Source organism: Ptychodera flava, chromosome 6 (assembly GCF_041260155.1).
Source record: "Ptychodera flava strain L36383 chromosome 6, AS_Pfla_20210202, whole genome shotgun sequence".
NCBI classification, from domain to species: domain Eukaryota; kingdom Metazoa; phylum Hemichordata; class Enteropneusta; family Ptychoderidae; genus Ptychodera; species Ptychodera flava.
Genome location: NC_091933.1, coordinates 8313971 through 8334056, shown reverse-complemented (window position 1 = coordinate 8334056; position 20086 = coordinate 8313971). Strand labels below are relative to the sequence as shown.

General features: G+C 35.6%; 1 protein-coding gene across 1 annotated transcript; it reads left to right on the top strand.

Annotated features, from left to right (window-relative positions):
- The first annotated feature begins 1968 nt into the window (after positions 1-1968).
- On the top strand, positions 1969-19388 carry LOC139134725 (rabenosyn-5-like). Its single transcript, XM_070701697.1, has 7 exons — positions 1969-2983; positions 6129-6275; positions 6547-6708; positions 10738-10931; positions 11958-12028; positions 13647-13733; positions 17304-19388. The coding sequence occupies exons 1-7, from the start codon at positions 2710-2712 to the stop codon at positions 17893-17895; spliced, it is 1527 nt and encodes a 508-aa protein (XP_070557798.1). The 5' UTR covers positions 1969-2709; the 3' UTR covers positions 17896-19388.
- The last annotated feature ends 698 nt before the right edge of the window (positions 19389-20086 follow it).

Sequence of the window (20086 nt, the reverse complement as noted above, 5' to 3'; positions counted from 1 at the left end):
TTAGAGAAAAAAGATAGGGTTACAATACTTGATCTCATACAAATGTATGATGGGAAGTCAGTTTTTCTAAAATCACTTAAAATCAATATATAAAACCATTCATTTCAAGTTCAAGCAGTGAATTGAATTTTCACATTGTACCAATAACACAAAAGTAAAACTTTGAACAGTAAAGACTAATTTAAATGAAAAAATGTGTGACTAAATGGAATCATTTATTTTTTATCAAATTTGCCATTATTACACACAAAATTTCTGAGATTAAAACATTAATTTCATGGAATATTTTAACCTTCTAGTATTGTCAATTTTGTAAAACATAAGTGGCATCTAAGTTGTACTTTTGGAAAAAAAAAATCGGTAGGTAACTGTGCTCATTTTCCCACAATTTGGTTCAACGTAGCTAGGAATACACAGTTTTCATACTCTCTCATGATGCATTTTGTGTGCTTTTCAGCTTGCGCCATACTGGCCAGAGTTGGATAGACTCAAGTCGGCTTAGTCTGAAATCCAAAAAGTCCACTGATGCATTTAAAAAAGAATCAATTTAAGAACTTGCCCTAGGTATATGGCTCTACAACTTGCTGATAAGAGGTAGTGTTGAATATCTGCGTGCAGAATGACACATTACATGTTTATTTTTCTAGGTGCATTCCTAATAAATATGCGGCTATATGGTAATGGGGGGGGGGGGCTTGAAATTTTTTTAGGGTATTGAGGGGGGATCTGAAAAAAAAAATAAGATTTCAATCGCGATTCCTCCAGCCCCCCCACCAATTTTTTTGAACGCGGCCTTAGATCGGATATAGCCCGTTGTCAAAACACATTTCTGACATGTGAATCGGAACGGTCAACCCACAGGGGACTCGTGCTTGTTGTTTATTTGTGTATGTTTGTTTGTGTGTATGTGTTTGTTTGTTTATTTGTTATTTTTAATAAAATAACAGCGAAAAGCTGTTTTGTTAATATTTGTCAATAAAGAGCAGTTTATTTATTTGTTTGTTTGTTTGTTTGTTTGTTTGTTTATATATTTGTTTGTTTGTTTGTTTGTTGATACGTATTTCCGATGGTTAGGGTTAGGGTTAGGTTTAAGTTAGGGTTAGGGTTAGGGTTAGGGTTAGACTTATTCACTCCCTCTATATATAGAGGGAGTGAATAAGTCTAACCCTAACCCTAACTTAAGCCTAACCCTAACCCTAACCCTAACTTAAGCCTAACCCTAACCCTAACCATAACTTAAGCCTAACCCTAACCCTAACCATCAGAAATACGTATCAACAAACAAACAAACAAACAAACAAACAAATATATAAACAAACTAACAAACATAAATAAACTGCATTTTATTGACAAATATTAACAAAACAGCTTTGCGCTGTTATTTTATTAAAAATAACAAATAAACAAACACAAACACATACACACAAACAAACAAACAAACAAACAAACATGCCAGAGGTCCATATATCTTTCTTCCATGAATTTGACTTTGTTTGTACCGTCTATTTGCTGTCTGTTCTGTGCTGTTTTGTGTCTATGTTTGCAACTATTGTCTTACAAATTTGGGCCTAGTGTTATTGGATTATGGATTGGTATGATTGCGATTATTATACACAAATAAATAACAAGCACGAGTCCCCTGTGGTCAACCATGGAAAGTTCGAGAGACCGGTCCTTTGGTAGTGGTCTCATGTTAACGTATTTTCCCGGGAGGGGGCGCTTTGATGGTACCTGAATTGTGCGATACTTTCCTTGGACCTCGCACAGATTTCGTTACATTAACATGAGATCACTACCGGTCCTTTTTCTGTCATAGGATGTCTTTTTCTGTCATCCGCGGAGTCGAGATCGCGCTGCGCCGAGAAGCCACTTGAGTTGTTCTGCGCGTGTGCAGGGATAAGATCGTCTGGGGATGAAAACGGCACTACACGGGAACCCGTAACTTGTAATTGTTGCACTGAGCTAGGGAGTCAAGAATTTGAAGAATCAAGATGGCGAAGGCAATGGCGTGATGATTGTGTTTATAACTTATTCGGAACATTTGACCTTGTCTCGGCTCAGCTCGGCTTATATTGAAAGTCTTCCGTTGGCCCTACGATTCTGTTTCATCAACAAGAGAAAAGAGCAAAATACACAGTCTTTTCTGAACTTATTACTGTATGTTTATAGCGATGGGCGACTCGACGGTCGGTGAAGTCGTCAACTTTGACATGGAGAGTTTACGCCCAGATTGTGTGCACATTTTATAGACTACTTTACATTTCACTGTAGCTGGTCATAAAAGTCGATGAAGAAATCATAGTGTGCAAATAACAGAAAAAAGCGGCAGTTCAGGTGTTGTTATTAGGTAATGTATTATTGCCATGCCACAGTACACTCTGGGTGATATTATCAGCATGTGAATTTGACAGCTGCCCTGCCGCGCCGTGGAACAGTGTTGGAAGCCCAACATAATAACAATGTCCAATCGAATGTGTTTCAGGAATCTGCAACTGTACTTCACTCTGTTCACAGCGGACCTGCCGCGTTGATTCACGTCAACAGATTAGTATTTGTTATTGGCTAGAGAACAGCTACCCGTTTCTAGCTCCATGCTCAAATCAACCGACCAAGGAAGACTGGCCGAAATAGAACACTACACTTCTTTAAAAGTTTGATGAACAAGATGTCGGAACCGTGGATGAAATAAAAGAGGGCTTTATCTGCCCTATGTGTATGAAAGACTTGAGCTCAGTATACCAGCTCCAAACCCACTTTGATGAAGTTCACAGTGCTGAGTTGGGAGACAAAGACATGGTTAGACAACTGAAGGGACTATTTGGCAAAGCTAAAAAGAAGATCTTAAAAAAGATAGAAGGAACAGACTCAAGCCATGGAAGCTCAGTTGCAGTCAGCCCAGAGGACGAAGTTGCTGAACCTTTTTCCTCATTGCATGTCGATGCTGGAGGGTTTGATGATCGACTTTGGGAACCTCAAGAATTTGGTAGGGACCCACTGTCTTATGGCAATATTCAAAACTAAGGCATGGACCATTCGATATGGGGGGGGGGTGTGCCAGGTTTTGGGCAAAAAGAAATTCCAAGAAGTTACCTTTAGAAAGAAACCCAGCTACAGATGGTGAGAAAATGAAAACATTGCAAGGCTGAAAAAAATATGCATGAACAGTTACTTTTCATTTGTGAGCCACATTTTCATAATGCCAGTTTTCATTTCTCATACTTTCCTGTTCTTTTACATTTCTCCAGTTTTTCAAATTGATTGACATTTTTACTCGTATTATTTCTTTTTGTTGTGGTTCTGCTACGGTTTCTTTTCCTTACACCCTAAAGCATGCTGGAATAGTCACCTTGAACACACAGTCCACACAAGATATTTGATATCCACCATTGTTCTTGACAATTAAGTGCCAGGCATATCATGACCTATTACAGTTATGCTCAACGGAAAGTAGATGATGAGATTAAATGATACCTTACTCAATTACTAATTTACATCAGATACTTTATTTCTAAAACTACACTAGTACCTCACAATATTGCTTGCGAGCGGCAAGTTCTCAAAGACAAGAATAACAAATACCAGACCTAAATGATTCCTTAACATAACAGTCGCTTGCCTGCTTCTCTGCCGACATGAGTGCCTTATCTCTTTCCACTGGTTTATTGCCGTAATCTTATACCACGATACTAATTACACAGCGACAGAAAGACAACTGTAGTTCTTGCTGAAAAGAACGTCATCGCCGGGGTAGACCGGCCGACATTGTTTAGACACTGCTCAGTAAGTGTCAAGTAGATTGGATTTTTCAATCTTTAAAATCATGACTTCTGCTTTTGCCAATTTTCATTTTCTTTGACACTAAAATGCCTTAAAACAGATTACCCCTAATTCTTTGTATGAAAATGCCTCGACCTAACCCCCCTAATTCTTTGTAAAACAGGTCCACACTTACGATTGATAACAATGGGTATTTTGCCAAACCATGGTGGTGAAAATGTTACAATCAACTGCCACTCTGTAATTTGTGCTAGAGTGAAGATAAGTGTGGACAAAAACATTTGGATAAAACTGACTTAATTTGGCAATGTTATCACGCATGGGGTCTCTAGCTATGTACCATATCGCCAACTTTACAATTACCTAAGCTACTGATGATTAATGTGAAATACTGTCTATGTGTCCACTGTTCTGTGTATCTCTTCTAGCAGTCAAACAGTGGTGCAACTATTCTCATGCATACTCTTCCAAGTACATTTGATGGGGATGTTTAACGTTTTGTGTTTATTATATCCAATCAAATGAGACTTTGTCTATCTGTTATTCAATGGCTCAAAATTGATGAGGGTCAATTACAGATTTGTATAATCCTCTACAAGATTTACTCGCCAAACCAGAGAAACCATATAATTATTGTCTGTCTCAAGATATCTTTGCAAGAGCTTTTCAGACAAAACGTTTGATTCATGAATGATGAAGATGTTTCATTATTTGCCTTTTATATATCTCTTTGAGAGGCACATATGTTACTTCATGCTTCAGCCAACTTACAGTTGTCTTTCTGTCGCTGTGTAATTAGTATCGTGGTATAAGATTACGGCAATAACCAGTGGAAAGAGATAAGGCACTCATGTCGGCAGAGAAGCAGGCAAGCGACTGTTATGTTAAGGAATCATTTAGGTCTGGTATTTGTTATTCTTGTCTTTGAGAACTTGCCGCTCGCAAGCAATATTGTGAGGTACTAGTGTAGTTTTAGAAATAAAGTGTCTGATGTAAATTAGTAATTGAGTAAGGTATCATTTAATCTCATCGTCTACTTTCCGTTGAGCATAACTGTAACAAAGTCTTTTATTACATGAAGGGATTCCCAAACCCACCCCCAATATTGAATATTTGTATAACTCCTCTTTTTCAAGTTCAAACAACTTCAATTCAGCATTTGTAATTTAACAAGCGTTAAAAGGGGCAGAAGATTTCACAATCAAATACACCTACTGAAATGTCCTGATATGCACATTTTAAAGGTTTATTTTGTCTTTCACAGTTTCAAGCATGTTACAAGATATTGATGTTGTTGATTCCAGATAAAAGCTACACTCTAAAGTAAAAGCATTCCTGATTTTGAGGCCACTGTTGAACTTAAGAAATTTGATTTCTTCTGTGGCATATACATACATGTATGCAGAAGATGCATTGTGATTTCTTTGCGTCAACAAAGAGATGTAAAAAAGTTTCTAAAGTTAAGCTGCAGCTTTTAATAGAAATTTTTCCAATTTTGAAATTCACTTGTCTCTGTTGATAAGATAACACTGGAAAATTGTTTTGTGCCTAAAATAATTTTGAGAATCTAGAAAAACTGCATGATTAACACACTGGAAAATAGTCCCTAGATGACTCAATGAAATCAGTAAGATGCAAAAATATCAGTGTCAGGGGGACACACCTACTCAGTTTTGACCACTTCAATCCAAATATACACACTCACCGTTCATGCATGTATGTTGTGAACTGGTCAAAATTTTGTTGTATACCCTGGCTCTGTGTGGTCTATTGCTTAAATACTAAAACTTACATGTAGGTTGACCTTAATAAATGATGGAATAAAATAACTCATTTACAAAACAAAATACCAAATTAGTCTGCAAACTGTATCAAACTGTATATGATTTTCTGGTATTTTTGTATGAACTAGTTGTGCAGTACCATAAACTTTTATAAGGTTTGGAAAATGAGCAGAGGGTAGAATCAACAAACCCGTGATTGTTGTAATTTCCTTTATATTTACTTGCACAATGTAGTCTAAAACTTTTACATTGACCTGACCCAAGCTACATCCATTTTGTGATTGTATGCATTTTTTCAATCTCTCTGCATATATGTTTAAGTTGCCTATGTGCTTCACTTAAAAGTATTGATGTATGATGACTGATGTGGTAAAAACTTCTCCAGCATAAACTGTACCAATATAGATATTACCCATTGTGTGTATATTAAGCAGAGTGAGCATAGTTTACTGTGATATGAAGTTCCAGGCACATTCTTTTGCAACATTCCAAATTATAGACTTCATTTGCATATGTTGAGCTTACATTCCTTTGACTCGTAGAGCACAAAAATGTTTTTGTTTTCAGGGGCCACTACAAATCACACCGATTTCTTCAAGGGAGTTCGAGACACCAGGATAGATTGGTTTGTGGTAGAGACAAACAAACTATTGATACGTCTTGAAAAGTTACTGAACTATGAGAGCCATGGTTTTGATCCAACAAAGAGAAAAGGTATGTGAAAAAATCGAGTTTGATTTTTCTGAAATGTATGGTAAAAAACAATCACCAATTGAATTATGGAAGGGCATTATAAGTCACAGAGATTCAGGTTTTCTAACTATAAACCTATTCTGCTGGACCAAAGTATACCATTGCAACAGTAACAGTGACTGTCAGATAATAACAACAAATAATGTTACTTTGTTTTAGAAATGTTCGGAAGAAATATGTTGCTCTCGCAGAATCACAGAGACTAATTTCTGTCACTCTCTATTGCCATCAGCCTTTGAAAAGAGCATCGTTCCATGGGCCCCCGATGAAGATGTGAGGAACTGCCTTACATGTGGAGACAAATTCTCTCTTTCAAGGAGAAAGCATCACTGCAGATTATGTGGTACCATTTTGTGCCAAAGGTGCTCAGAGTTCCTTCCCTATTCTGTTGCAAGTAAGTTCAAATAGTTTTCTAATCAGCTTCTGGTGAACAGACTGGATACTGCTGCAGGAAACAAGTCAGTGGCCTGTTTCCTGTTTGTCAGTATTTGTTACAACTCTGCATCATTTAATGTCGGTCACAGTACACGGCTGAACGATTAATAGACTAGACACCTAAAATGTCCTCAATTTTTTCCCAGATATTTGCTTCAGTTGACACAAATGTGGCAACATTTCGTTAGACACTGCCCATGATTAACTTTTGCAAAGCATGGTATAGTAGTAGCAGTTTAATTAAAATGCTATTTTAAATACAACAGTATCCTCAAGTTTTCATGACTGTTGCATTTGTTATATGGCTATTCAGTATTCTAGAAAACATTTTAACCACCTCCACTGGGGTTAATCTGAAAACACAAACAGGCCATCCTCTAGTTTTAAATAAACCATTTCTAAGCATTTTGCTATTCCTACCAGGACAATGTCCAACCTCGTTACAATCAGATGTGTCAATCACACAAAAGTGATAGTTGTGAATTGATCATCTTTTCGTAATGTTCATATCTGAGCAATTTTGTGCAATCAAATTTCAAGTGCATTTGTAACCATCCCTGCTCAGACTGATGTTCAAAATTGCAAGAATGTGTTTCAGTGTGCAGGAAATACTTGACCCAGTTTTGAACTTGATGATTACAGAAATTAGAAATTTCAATCTTCAGTGCACTTAGGTGACTACTAATGGGTATTAGTACTATTACAAGTAATCAGGGCTTTTCAATCATCATGACATTTTTTCTGCTAAAAAAAATCAGTGATTACATACCTATTTGAAAATAAACAACAATGCAATTTGCGTAACTCATGTTGCCATGGTCAAATGCAGTTGAAAAACAATAAACCTATGTGACAACATGGTGACAGACTCACATTGAACTTTCCTAAATAAAGCATTCATTGTCGACTTGTTTTTCAGCTCAGGATGTAACTATCATACATATCTAGGTACACATTTGTATCAAATTCACACAAAACCAACTAGATTTCTAATTGATCTAGGTAATTCTTGAAAGACATTTTTAGCTCACGTGTGTAAACACGTGGGCTATTGTCATAGCGATGTCTGTCTGTCTGTCCTGTGTGTGTGTGTGTGTGTGTTAGTGTGTGTGTGTGTGTGTGTGTGTGTGTCTGTCTGTCTGTTTACACGATAACTCAAAAACGCCTGAACGGATTCAAGTCAGATTTGGTACACAGGTACCATATGCTACTTGCAAGAACTGATTAGATTTTGGTTAGTGTGGCTTGCATATTAATGAAGTTATGCAATATCGTTTTTTTCCGTACAATGGTTTCCCTATGGAGACGGTAATGACAGAGTAGACATATATCAAGAAATACTGCACAAAATTTCATGAAACTTTTCACAGATGACAATCTCAGAACATTATGATGGTACTGTGAGTGTCATGTCAATTACCTTCTCATTTGCATATTTAATGAACTTTTGTTATTAGTGAGATAACTCTGAAATTCCTGTACCAAACTTGATGATACTTGCAACAAATATTGATCTGATATATATCTAATTATACTTTGAAGCAATGGGCAGTGTCAAGTTAATAAATAGCTCATTTGCATATTTTATGAAGGTTTGTAATTAGTCATATAACTCCGATATAACTTGACCAAATGTGATGAAATCTGCTGCAGATACTGCTCCGACTGATATCTAACTGTAGTGTAAAGCATTAAGTAGTGTGAAATTAATTAAGGGTTCATTTGCATATTTAATGAAATTTGTAATTAGGTATATAACTCTGAAATTACGGCACCCAAGTCTTTGAAATTGGGTGCAGATATTGATTTGATAAATATCTTATTGTACTGAGAAGCATTTGGCAGTGTCAAATTAACAAATAGGTCATTTGCATATTTTATGAAGTTTTGTAATTAGTGATATAACTCCAAAAAAACTGCACCAAATGTGATGAAATCTGCTGCAGATACTGATCCGACAGATATCTAATTGTGGTGAAGAGCATTTACTTGTGTGAAGTTAATTAAGGGTTTATTTGCATATTTAATGAACTTTGTAATTAGTGATATTACTCCAAAATTACAGCGTTAAATTTGATGAAACTTGCTACAGATGTTGATCTGATAAATATCCAATTGTACTGAGAAGCATTGAACAGTGTCAAGGTAATAATTAGCTCATTTGCATATTTCATGAAGTTTTATAATTAGTCATATAACTCCGAAATAACTGCATCAAATGTGATGAAAACTGCTGCATATACTGATCTGACAGATATCTAACTGTGTTGTAAAGCATTTAGTAGTGTAAAGTTAATTAAGGGTTCATTTGCATATTTGATAAACTTTGTAATTAGGTATATAACTCTGAAATTACGGCATCAAATTTTGTTAAACGTAATACAGATGTTGATTTGATAAATATTCAATTGTGCTATGAATCATTGAATAGTGTCAAGTTAATTTTGGGATTACTTGCATATTTAATGACTTTGTAATTAGTGACATTACTCTACAATTACAGCATTAAATTAAATGAAACGTGCTACAAATGTTGATCTGATGGATATCTAATTGTCCCATGAAGCATTGAGCAGTGTCGAGTTAATTAACAGCTCATTTGCATATTAAATAAAGTTTTGTAATTAGTGATTAAAATCTGAGATTACTGTGCAATGTTGAAAAAAAGCTTGCTCCTTATAGTGATAATATATATCTTATTGTTCTGTGAAGCGCACTACTATTAATGAACCTGTCGTAAAACACGTGAGCATATTCAGTTCATATCTGGTTTGACATGGTGTCCAATGTGACTATAACCATAGACAGTAGAGGGGGGAAAAGTCTTCCCCCCTCTACTGTCTATGCTATAACTCTTGTGAGTGTGTGCGCCATTCTATCCATCAGAACTTTCCATTTAGATGTATAACTTAAAAGCATTATTAAGAATGTCATGCAATCCCATATGTAGCATAATCATGGGAAGATCCAGATCTGAATAAGATTTTTGTGGGTGTGGCCTGCATAATTATTTGCATAATGAATGCATGTGTACAATTGGCTCTGTCTCAAGAATTACTGAGCTAAATATGATGTAACTGTGCAAGCACTCAAATGGTTCTATGGTCTTGGTATACAAAAAGTTTTGTGGATGTGGCTTATTGATCATAAACTCATTTACATATTTAATGAATTATTGTATGTTAGGCCATGCATTTAAATTCAATTCATTGAATTTCATCAGATCTCCAAGGTATCTTGGTCATACCTAGGTCTAGTTATACTTAATTTCCAGAAGTATGCCACACTGATAAATTGCTTATTTGCATATTTCATGAATTTCTGTAATTAGGCCAGATATCAATACAGAATGCACCAATTTTAACAGGACCTCTAAGATATATTGATCATCCGTAGGTTTACTTGCACTGGAAGTGCATGACATTCTTATGATTAGCTCTTTGCAAATTAAATTAATGTCTATATTAAGCCATACATGTATGTTAAAACTGAATCTACTGAATTTGATCAGATTTTTGAGGTACACTGTATTGGCTATACATGTAAAGTGTGTGTCTCCAGTGAATCCGGCACCTAACTAATGGAAGTTTACAAGTTTCTTCTTTGAAAAACTGTGAAGTTGAAGAACGATATTGAAATGGTATTTATAATAAATGTTTTTTTTTCTTTCCTTATTGCTGGTTCAACAGCCAAAACTCTTTTTCAAATGAATCCAAAATAGATAATTGATCCATTCTCCCATGGCCACACAAAGTGGCTGCCTTCATAGCCCTTCAAGCACCAATACACAAGTTGTTTGCTTTTTCATAACTTTAGAGGGAACACTTGTTTTCATTAACATTAAATATGTTGTCCTTATTGTGATTTTTCTGTAACATATTCATTTCTTGGAAAAGTGATATACTTGATCGAGAAACATGTAGTGCGTATAATAATATAGTAAATAGGATATGTGATCCATGCTGATTTAGTTTACTAAAATTTACAGGAAAGCTTACCAATCCAAATAACCCAGATGGTTCTCCAGTGTCCAAGAAAACTCACAGACGTCAAGCAAGTGGAGGCTCCAATGGTGAGGAGCCAGAATTCCGCATATGCAGAGAGTGTGAAAAGATTCTGATAAGGAAAGCTGCCTTGATCAAAGAAAAAACTGTAGTTCCAATCCTTGTGCAATTATATGAGGTAAGATTTTTTTAAAACTCAGATTCCAGTGTTTATCTTAAAATGTCATACCACAACACCAACTCTTCAAAGATATTTCTATGATGTTCATTTCAGTACAGTACATGTCGGTCCCAACACATATGAGCATACCAAATTTGAGACTGAAAATCAAGCTAAACATGTGGAATTGCTATATATGCAAACCAAAATGTACTAGTATTGAGTAGACATGAATACATAAAGCAATAAAAATGTGACAAAATGAAATAATTTTTAGTTCATATTTGGTATGTGTATAAATACCGAAAAGAGCTTATATGGTGAGTCGGTGGCGTCTGTATGTCTGTATGTATGTGCGGATGTATGTCCGTCCGATGCAAAAGCTCCAAAACCGCTGCACCTCCCATCTTAGTATTTGGTGTCCTGGTAGAACCAGGGCATGAGATGTGACGTTGTTCAAATGAACATGTCAGTGTCAAAAATATGCAAATGAGGTAAGAAAAAGTGGAAATCCTTCAAATGTGCAAGAGTGGTGGTATTTACTGAAACAGCCTACACATCTGAGTCAGAGGTTTATGACCCTTAACCTATTTGTATATGACCTTTAACCTATTTGTATGCAGTGTACCTATTATATGTAGAAGTGGTGGCAGTGACTGAAACAGGCTACTCCACTGACCTTGAGTCATTTACTGTCATTGTTCATGAACTGATACATATTGGCAGACCTGCTGAAACCATGAAGGACTGTGTTGAAACATTCCTCTGCTAAGCCTGTTCCTAAAGTTGACCTCCAGTACCTAAAGTTTCAGACCTTATTTACTTTTGTCATTCTTGTTTTTCTTGTTTAAATATTTCTTGATTGACCAATTCAAACCAAATATGAGCACACTGTCCTTGTCGGTACTTTTTACAAGTATCATATTTGTTTTATTACACTGATACAAGAAACAGGGCAGCTGTTTAATTACTGCTGGTACTTACATTAACAACTGGGAACGTGTGATCAACTGTGTCCAACTTGCAATTGTCTTCTTCTATTAGAAATTACGTACTGCCATTGATGTTGTAGAAGATGCATGCCCAGTCTTTGTCGAAATGGCAGAATCTCTTAAGTAAGTAATGTATTATGGTTATTAAACAAGTATCTTTTATTTTGTTTTATTTAACTTTTTTAAACAGAACTGCAAAGTTTTGATGTCTTTTTGTTCAAATTACCATCAAATAACCAAATAAAAGTGTCACACATATGCTCATGCTATGAATGTAATCATCAAAGCATTTAACACAGTGTTCATACATACTATACAATACAGAGGCTGATATGTTTTGTTTAAGCAAAAAAGCACTCCCAGTGATGGTATACCACGAGATTTTGACCAGTTCATGACATATATGCACGAATGATAGCGAGTGCATACAGTGTATATGTCATGAACTGGTCAAAATCAAGTGGTATGCCATTGCTGGGTGTGATTTATTGCTATTATATCATAACAGTATATTGAAATTCTGGCAAGGAACGACAAAAACTGATTTTTGCTCAAGCTGGGAGCTCGCATGTATGCCAGCGGTGGTATATCAGCAATATACCATGATTCTTTTCGCGTCTCAACCAATCAGATTGCTGTATTTGCGCCACCAACCAAAATACTGGTATGATATAATTATGTATATACTGAATAATATCATACATGCTATGCCTGTATTGCCATTCTCCTATTGTTTAGAGAGTACTGGTATGAACCTGCATTTTAACATGTTAAAATATGAATCACATTTTCACTGTAACCAGAACTAACAGCTAGGAGTACGCGTTTGTATGTTCATATACATAAATCAGCTGAGCGAACAAAACTTATGACACTCTGAAATATCATATATAATTATTGTCAAAATTTTGTCTGCTTTCAGGTTTTTGGCATTGCACATATCAGCTACATGCACAGTTTTACCAAAAGCAAACAAACTAATGCATTGAAAATTTGTATGTAATGCAACTGACATCACAGTTTCATTGTTCACGCTCCTTGTTTTCATGTTGTGAAGTCAGTGAAGATTGCATTGCTGGTCGACAGTGCATTGTAGCAGAACCACTGTACAACACGTTTCCTGTTGACAAGTTTTAGTATCTCGGTTGTGAATTATATGTAGCATAGCCATAAATGAGCTACAAAATTCCGACTTCACCACTCAAAATACATGAAAAAGAAGGTGTATCATATGTTTCCAAATGGTACAGTGCACTGTGAGATTCACTATCGTGTTAAATAAAATTTTTGGATACAAAATATACGTGTAAGACACTCCCTGAAAGTCAAACTTGTGTCTGCATTTTGACTCTTTGTTGTGCAACTTGCAAAACACAGACACATCACTCTAATTAGAAGCGATATCAACCAAACTTCGTTGTAATAACACCTAACTACACTTTTATCAAGACTCCACATTGTCGTTATGCCTACCAAATCCATTTTCTGGAGCAAAGCAGTGTTTGCATAGAATTCAGAATCCGGCAGAAATATTTAAAAAGTAAGCTCCTTTAGGAGTGTCTGCAAAGGGAATTCACTCAACAGAAAAAGTGTGACTCAAATTGCATCTCATGTTTGCTTCATATACAGTACACATATATACATCTACATTCATAAAATGTAAGGTTAACTTTCAGCCATCTCATTAATCATTCCATCCCAGTATTCATTTAATTTTTAAATGACCTTTGCATTCTTACAGTGCTGGTGAGACTACTCATGATTTAGAACGTGCAATAGATGTCAGATTGAAGCTTTTGAAGAAATATGAAGTAATTGATTTGATAAGGTATGTAAACATGTAAACATGTACAATGTAAACATGTTAACATGTACAATGTTTTGAATTGACATGTTTGTTTGTTTGTGGTCAAAAAACTCATCTTCGTGAATGCTCTGTCAATTGGTGTATTGTTCCTCAAGCAACGAGAGATGGTGGTGGAAAACTTTTGATTTGTGTAGCATACAAGAACAAATAAACATATCCTATGATGGTCTTGTAAGTTAACTGGATCACTACTTTGCCGTTAAGTATTTAGAAAATAAATGTAGAACTAAGGCCATGATGTACAATGATATAAAAATGAATTTTGTCAGTTTTCAAAGCCATGTTCAGTTTGAAGATGTCATGTTTGCATGCATGGTCTGTAATCAGGATATTAGCCTAGTGAATGAAAAAGTTTTCAGTTACATGCATAACTGTAATCAGCATATTGGCCTAGTGAATGAAAAAGTTTTCAGTTACATGCATGGTCTGTAATCAACACATTGGCCTAGTGAAGGAAAAGGTTTTCTGTTAAATCAGAATTCTGAATCAGCAATATTATGACAGATCCTAGATTTACAGGTTAAAGACTCAAACTTTTGCTCCAACTTCCCAAAATGAAACTTAGAGCCATTCTCTTTCAAAATCAGAATGCAAATTTGGGGTCACCATGAAAATTTTGGTACTATAGAAACAAATAACCTAGCATTTACCTACAAGTGAAATTCAACATGGCCACCATCCTTTGTTGACTCTGTGGTGTAAAATACAATCTTTAATTTTCATATAACTAAGATGATGGCAATTTTATTTACCTCAAGAACTTCAAAGTTAGCCCTTACAAGCAGTAGAACAGAAAGGTGTTTTAAACTGCGAATGAGAATGTCTGTCTACCTTCAATGAAGACATACTGGTGAAAGCACCATTATTTCTCTGTAAACAGTAAGTTGCCACATACCAAGCAGTAAAGTTAATGTGTAGCACAAGTATTAAACTCTATCAAAGCTAAATCTTTGTACACAAAAGAGTGCTCACAAGAGTTATTTACCACAGACTCAATTTTTTACCTTCTCGTGTCTATTTATAGACAGAGAAGGTATTAGAGTTGAAAACCAATATGCTGCTGTCAAGAACTTCCGTCTGTCAAGACTTCCGTCTGTCAAGATCCGTTGACGTCATGCCATTGTGATGGGTCATATCATAAACTGGTGGGGTGTTCATGGCTCAGGTTGAGGTGTGGGAGAACGATTTTAAGCTATGACAAAAATCAAAAGGGACTTAGCGGCATAGCCACAGTGTTAAGCCTTTCTCCAAGGTTTCTTAGTTGACTACAATCTATTACAGACTACTGAGCTGACGTTAGGGGTACTCACTTTGTGTTTGCTCACTCTGTGAGCGCTAGTGTTTGGTACTGAGTTGCGTGGATATCCCCTCATGGCCTCACGTGATCTGGGCCTGTTGCATAATCTGCAGATGATCAATGCCTCCGAGTCTGAAAACTGTCATTGTGTAAGCCTGTCGGCATTTTCCTTGCATTTTTCTCATTTAATTTTGCAAAATATCGGCGAGTACCTCAATATTTCAAGATAACCCTTTCTTCCCAATCGTTTCCTGGAGTTTCAGAGTCATATGAACGAAAATGAGTGAAAGTTTTAGACAGGAAAATTGGACGTCGGCCATGTTCAATGTTTACAGTACAATCAGAAGTTTACGTGGAGGAATTAACCAACAAACACAGGAGTGTTCATGATGCCCGCCCTCTAGAGGCAGACCCTCCTATATGAAGTACCACATTTGATGCTTGTGGAAAGCTTGACCACACAATGGAGCATTTAAACTTTTAGAAAATGACAAACTGAATAAGAAGGTATTCAGAAAATGTCAAATACTGAGGAAAATGTGCAAATATTCAAAATAAACAGGTGAACTGATTGGTCAGCTATAAAAAACAATGAAAATGTTTATGATCAAAAGTTTTGAGATACGCACATTTTAACAAATACAGAAATTATTAACATTATAAATATAAGACCAAACTATTTTTTCAGGGATGGGACAGGTTGGAAATGAGGGGTGAGAGACAAAGGCACTCCTATTGCTGCATGTGGATGCAGCCACACCATTTCATTTACAGCATACTTATTTACTGTGTTGTGTTCAAGTTCCATATTGTACTGACTGTCATACAAGGATAACATAAGCAAATCAAATCAAATTAGAAAAGGATCAATGCTGTTGTTTGGGTTTTGCTGAACATGGCTGATATTTCGCCCTATATATTTGGTATCCAGCAAAGGCATATTTTGATGTAAAGTCAAAATTAACACTACATTGCTGACAATATATTTTACCGTTTCTGCATGAATTTTTCTTTTTTAAATTATAGTATATTAGTACTTCAAACAGATTAACAGTTATCGTGATGTCAACCCATAATTTTACATCACAAAGACTGTAATTCTGCCAATTTTTTTGTTTTTTCAGTCATTTTATAAATTTTGCACTGCACAAGATGATTGAACAAATTGCAATGTTTGAATTTGTAAACTCAAAGAATAAAAATCCTTTGGTCACAAATTAAATTATTTTTTGAAAAGAAATTTACTCTTAAACACTTTTAGCATATATTCTTTACACGGTCATGTATTTCAAGGAAAATATGCCTATTAAAACAGTAATTTCTTCACTTTCAATTTTTTTTCAATACTATGACAATTATTAGCCATGAGGTTATACAAACACAAGACCAGATAGGCGTTTTTCATTTCCACAGGACTCTTTGGAAAATCCATTAAAAACAGTTAAAAGTGACTGGAAATGATCACTTGGTATACATTTAATTTACAGATGCCAGGTTGTGTATTTCACATGCACTCAGGTCAGTAAGGAAGTGCGTCATTACTATTTTGGACTGTTAATTCTTATTTCTGAATTGTTTAACTTTTTTCCACATTGAACTATCTTTAGGCAGTTTATACTGTAGTTTAGAATTTTTTTGATTGATGTATTTAATCATCTTTTGGGTTCTTTGGGTCCATATCCCACCTCATGCCCTACATCATCAACTACTGTATTTACCAACAACTGCATGCCAACAACCAATTACCTGACCTGGCCACACATTAGAGAAGGTACAGCATCATTGACGGTATTTTTTACAATTCTATTTTGCTATACTGCTTGTGTGAACTAATTTTCAAACTTAGGAGTAAATAAAGTTTCCTCTGTTTTTTTTTCTATGAAAATGAAAGTACTTCTGCCAAATACAGTCCCAGTAATTCGTGCTCTTATATTAAACTTTACATGGTGTCCTCTGAGAGTCAACCCTTTCAGGCCTAAACCCCTAGCCCTATATATAGGGATAGCTCCCATGAGTTACAAGAAGTCAGGCCTGAGGGGTTAATCTTGATTTTGAAAGAGAATGGTTTAAAGTTCCCTAAAGGAAAGTTTGAGCAGAATTTAGCTCAGAGGAACATCCTACCATAACACTTATGTATTGTTGATCTAAATCTGCATATATAAATGCTTGCCAATATCATGAAATTTGTTTGGACAGATAATTACGTGTTCTGTTTCCTGCTCATTTTTCCCTAGTAAGAAGATTGCTTTGCACGGGTTGTCTGGAGATACTGTGCCCAGTCAGACTGCACAGAAACTGCAACGCATGATTAGACAGTCAACCACTGTCTATCTTCAGGATACCATGGTTCAGCTACCCCAACTACCAACAAGGGAACAGTATGAGCAACTGAAGAAAAAGCGTGAAGCTGCTATTGCTAGGAGACTTGAACAACAGAGGGAAGCTGCCCTGGAAGAAAAGAGGCGGGAACAGGAACGGAAGGAACAAGAACGGCGACGACAGGAGAGATTTCAATTTTCCCACATGTCTTCGTGGAGCAGAGACAGGGAGGATGATTCATTGGAGCAGAGGCCAGTAGTCAGGGAAAGTGTTGGAGCCGAAGGATGGGGTCCTGCCCAGATGCCAAGTGGTGGTGCTGCTGCTGCTGCCTCAGCCTCTGATCCAATGCTTCAACAAATGGACATCATACGCAGCTATATCCAGCAAGCTAGGGAGGCTCAAAAGTATGATGAAGTTAACATGCTGGAGAATAATTTGAAAGAGCTCCAGTCAGAATATTGGAGGCAGCAGCAGAGCAGCATGCAGAGACAGATAGATCGCATGTGATTATGCAAACAAGAGAATTCATTTATGCCAGTAGCTCATTTACTGCTGTCAGTTGACATTTTACCAGGAAGATAGCAAACCCAGTTTTTATATAACTTTGCTGTAGCTACATCAACTCAATTTAAGTGAGAACTCTTTTTTAAGAAAACTCAGAGATAATAAGCTACCAAAATTCATTAGTTGCCAATAGTGTCCAATAACTTAACACCAGAGTCAAACACATTATAATGTAAACATATTACTTTGCAAAATTCCACAGGGCCAGAAGCTGCTGTTTGTCATAACAGTTGTGTAAAAATTGTTTATGTTTGAATAAATTTATAGTGATGAACATCATGGATAATAATTTGATATTTCTGTAATGATTGTATACTTACATAAGTATCCAATTGCTCTGGATTCCTGAATGGTTTTCAGAATTTATGCCAAATTTGTGCTGTTGTAGCAAAGATCCCCGGAAATTTGGTCAGCTATAGTTGTAGCATTACAAAGTAATGTATGGTCACAGTATTGCCTTTGCAATCTTTTCAATCATAAACAATAGGAAGGGTGCCAACTGTTGGTATAACAGCAATGCCTAGGCCTCCAAGTAACTCTGTTTTTCTTTGTTGTTGACCTAGTGTTATTGGATTATGGACTGGTATGATTGCAATTATTTTGTTACTTCATAATTTAAAAATGTCTACCTCTTATAATTGAGCAGGTCAACATGTGAGTATGCAAAAATGATAGCAATATATTTTTATCAATGACATTCACAATTATAAATATTAAACATTACACATCTGTTATGACTATCAGCACCTTCTGGCCCTTGTGAAAATTCCTCAATATCATCATAATATGAATATATGAAATGTATATATGTATCTTATTATCCAAATTTAATGTGTCTGATTAAAATTATTTCCATTTTATAATCTCAGCTATACTGACACAACCTCTATACAGGAAAGACATTCAAAAGAATATGTCAAATGAAAATTCCTTTCCAGTATTACAGACAAATACACATAAGCAATGCCAATATTTCCGCACTGTTTTGTGAGGTTTTTTCATAAGCATCTCAATGCCTCATCAGCTATAAAAATAACATTGCTCTACATAGAGATAGATGATGAACTTTTCAGATGGGGTATAATGCACTTCATAGTGTTGTGTACTATTGTTCAACTGAGTTCTTGATGGAGAAATACAGTTCAACAGGTTTGAGATGACATACAGAAGGAAATTTGACCTTGAGTTGTTAGGTAAAAGTCTTTTAGATTACCCTCAGTGTAGTTGTGCATGGCAGCAGTGTGTATCCAAAATAGAATATTACTTTGTGCAATCGTAGTCCATATCTGTTTAAAAGAATTCGTGAATTATAACAGTCCTGTGTAGTTTGATACTGTAAATATATTAGATCGTACTAAATTCATGCCAATATATTCTTAGAATTTTCATATATCTTACATTTGCTACTGTAGAATAAAATTTAGTACAAGTGTTAATGGTTTTCTTGTTGCTTATGTCTATCATAACTGATCGTTGCATGTCCACATGTCTCTTTCTTTCTTTCACAGCACCTGCAAGAAAATTTATGCACTTAGCAGTTTTTCATATAAAAAGAGATTCTGAGAATAGATTGCAGATTTTTTCAATGCCCCCTAGCAAATGCACAATGTGTTACTTGCTATAATTTTGAAGTCCCCCTCAAAGAAAGGAAAAATGTGGCTGATATATTGCTTCATCCAAAAATATCAAATCATAATACATGGGAGTCTATCGGGCAAACTATTGACATTTTTCCCATTAAAAACAAGCTATATTTCTACATTTATATGTGTTTGATAATTCATGTAAATGTACTTTGCTTGAAGTGGCAGGTAAAAAAATTGCTTGCGGGTGTACAAAAAAATTTGATTTTTGGATTTCATTGATAACGTTGATTCCACTATACATGGTAGTCTATGAGCAAATTATGAACAATTTCTTTCCAATATAAAGCATGCCATACTTGTGCATATATAGATGTTGGAAATTTGACATAAATGTACTTGTTAGCATAGGGTGGTTACAAGTGCATTTGTGTGAAAGAAATTTGATTTTCGTATTAGGCCGAAAATGTTGATCCACTCTACATGGGAGTCTATGACAAAACTCTGAATAATTTTTTCCAATACAAGACTTTCTAGTGTATATAAAGACG

Bases quoted from the DNA above. Each gene is read 5' to 3' on its own strand.
- LOC139134725 (XM_070701697.1), top strand. From the start codon at position 2,710: ATGTGTATGAAAGACTTGAGCTCAGTATACCAGCTCCAAACCCACTTT. The intron at 2,984-6,128 runs GTAGGGACCCAC...TTTTGTTTTCAG, and splicing joins TTGGGAACCTCAAGAATTTG to GGGCCACTACAAATCACACC. The intron at 6,709-10,737 runs GTAAGTTCAAAT...TAAAATTTACAG, and splicing joins CCTTCCCTATTCTGTTGCAA to GAAAGCTTACCAATCCAAAT.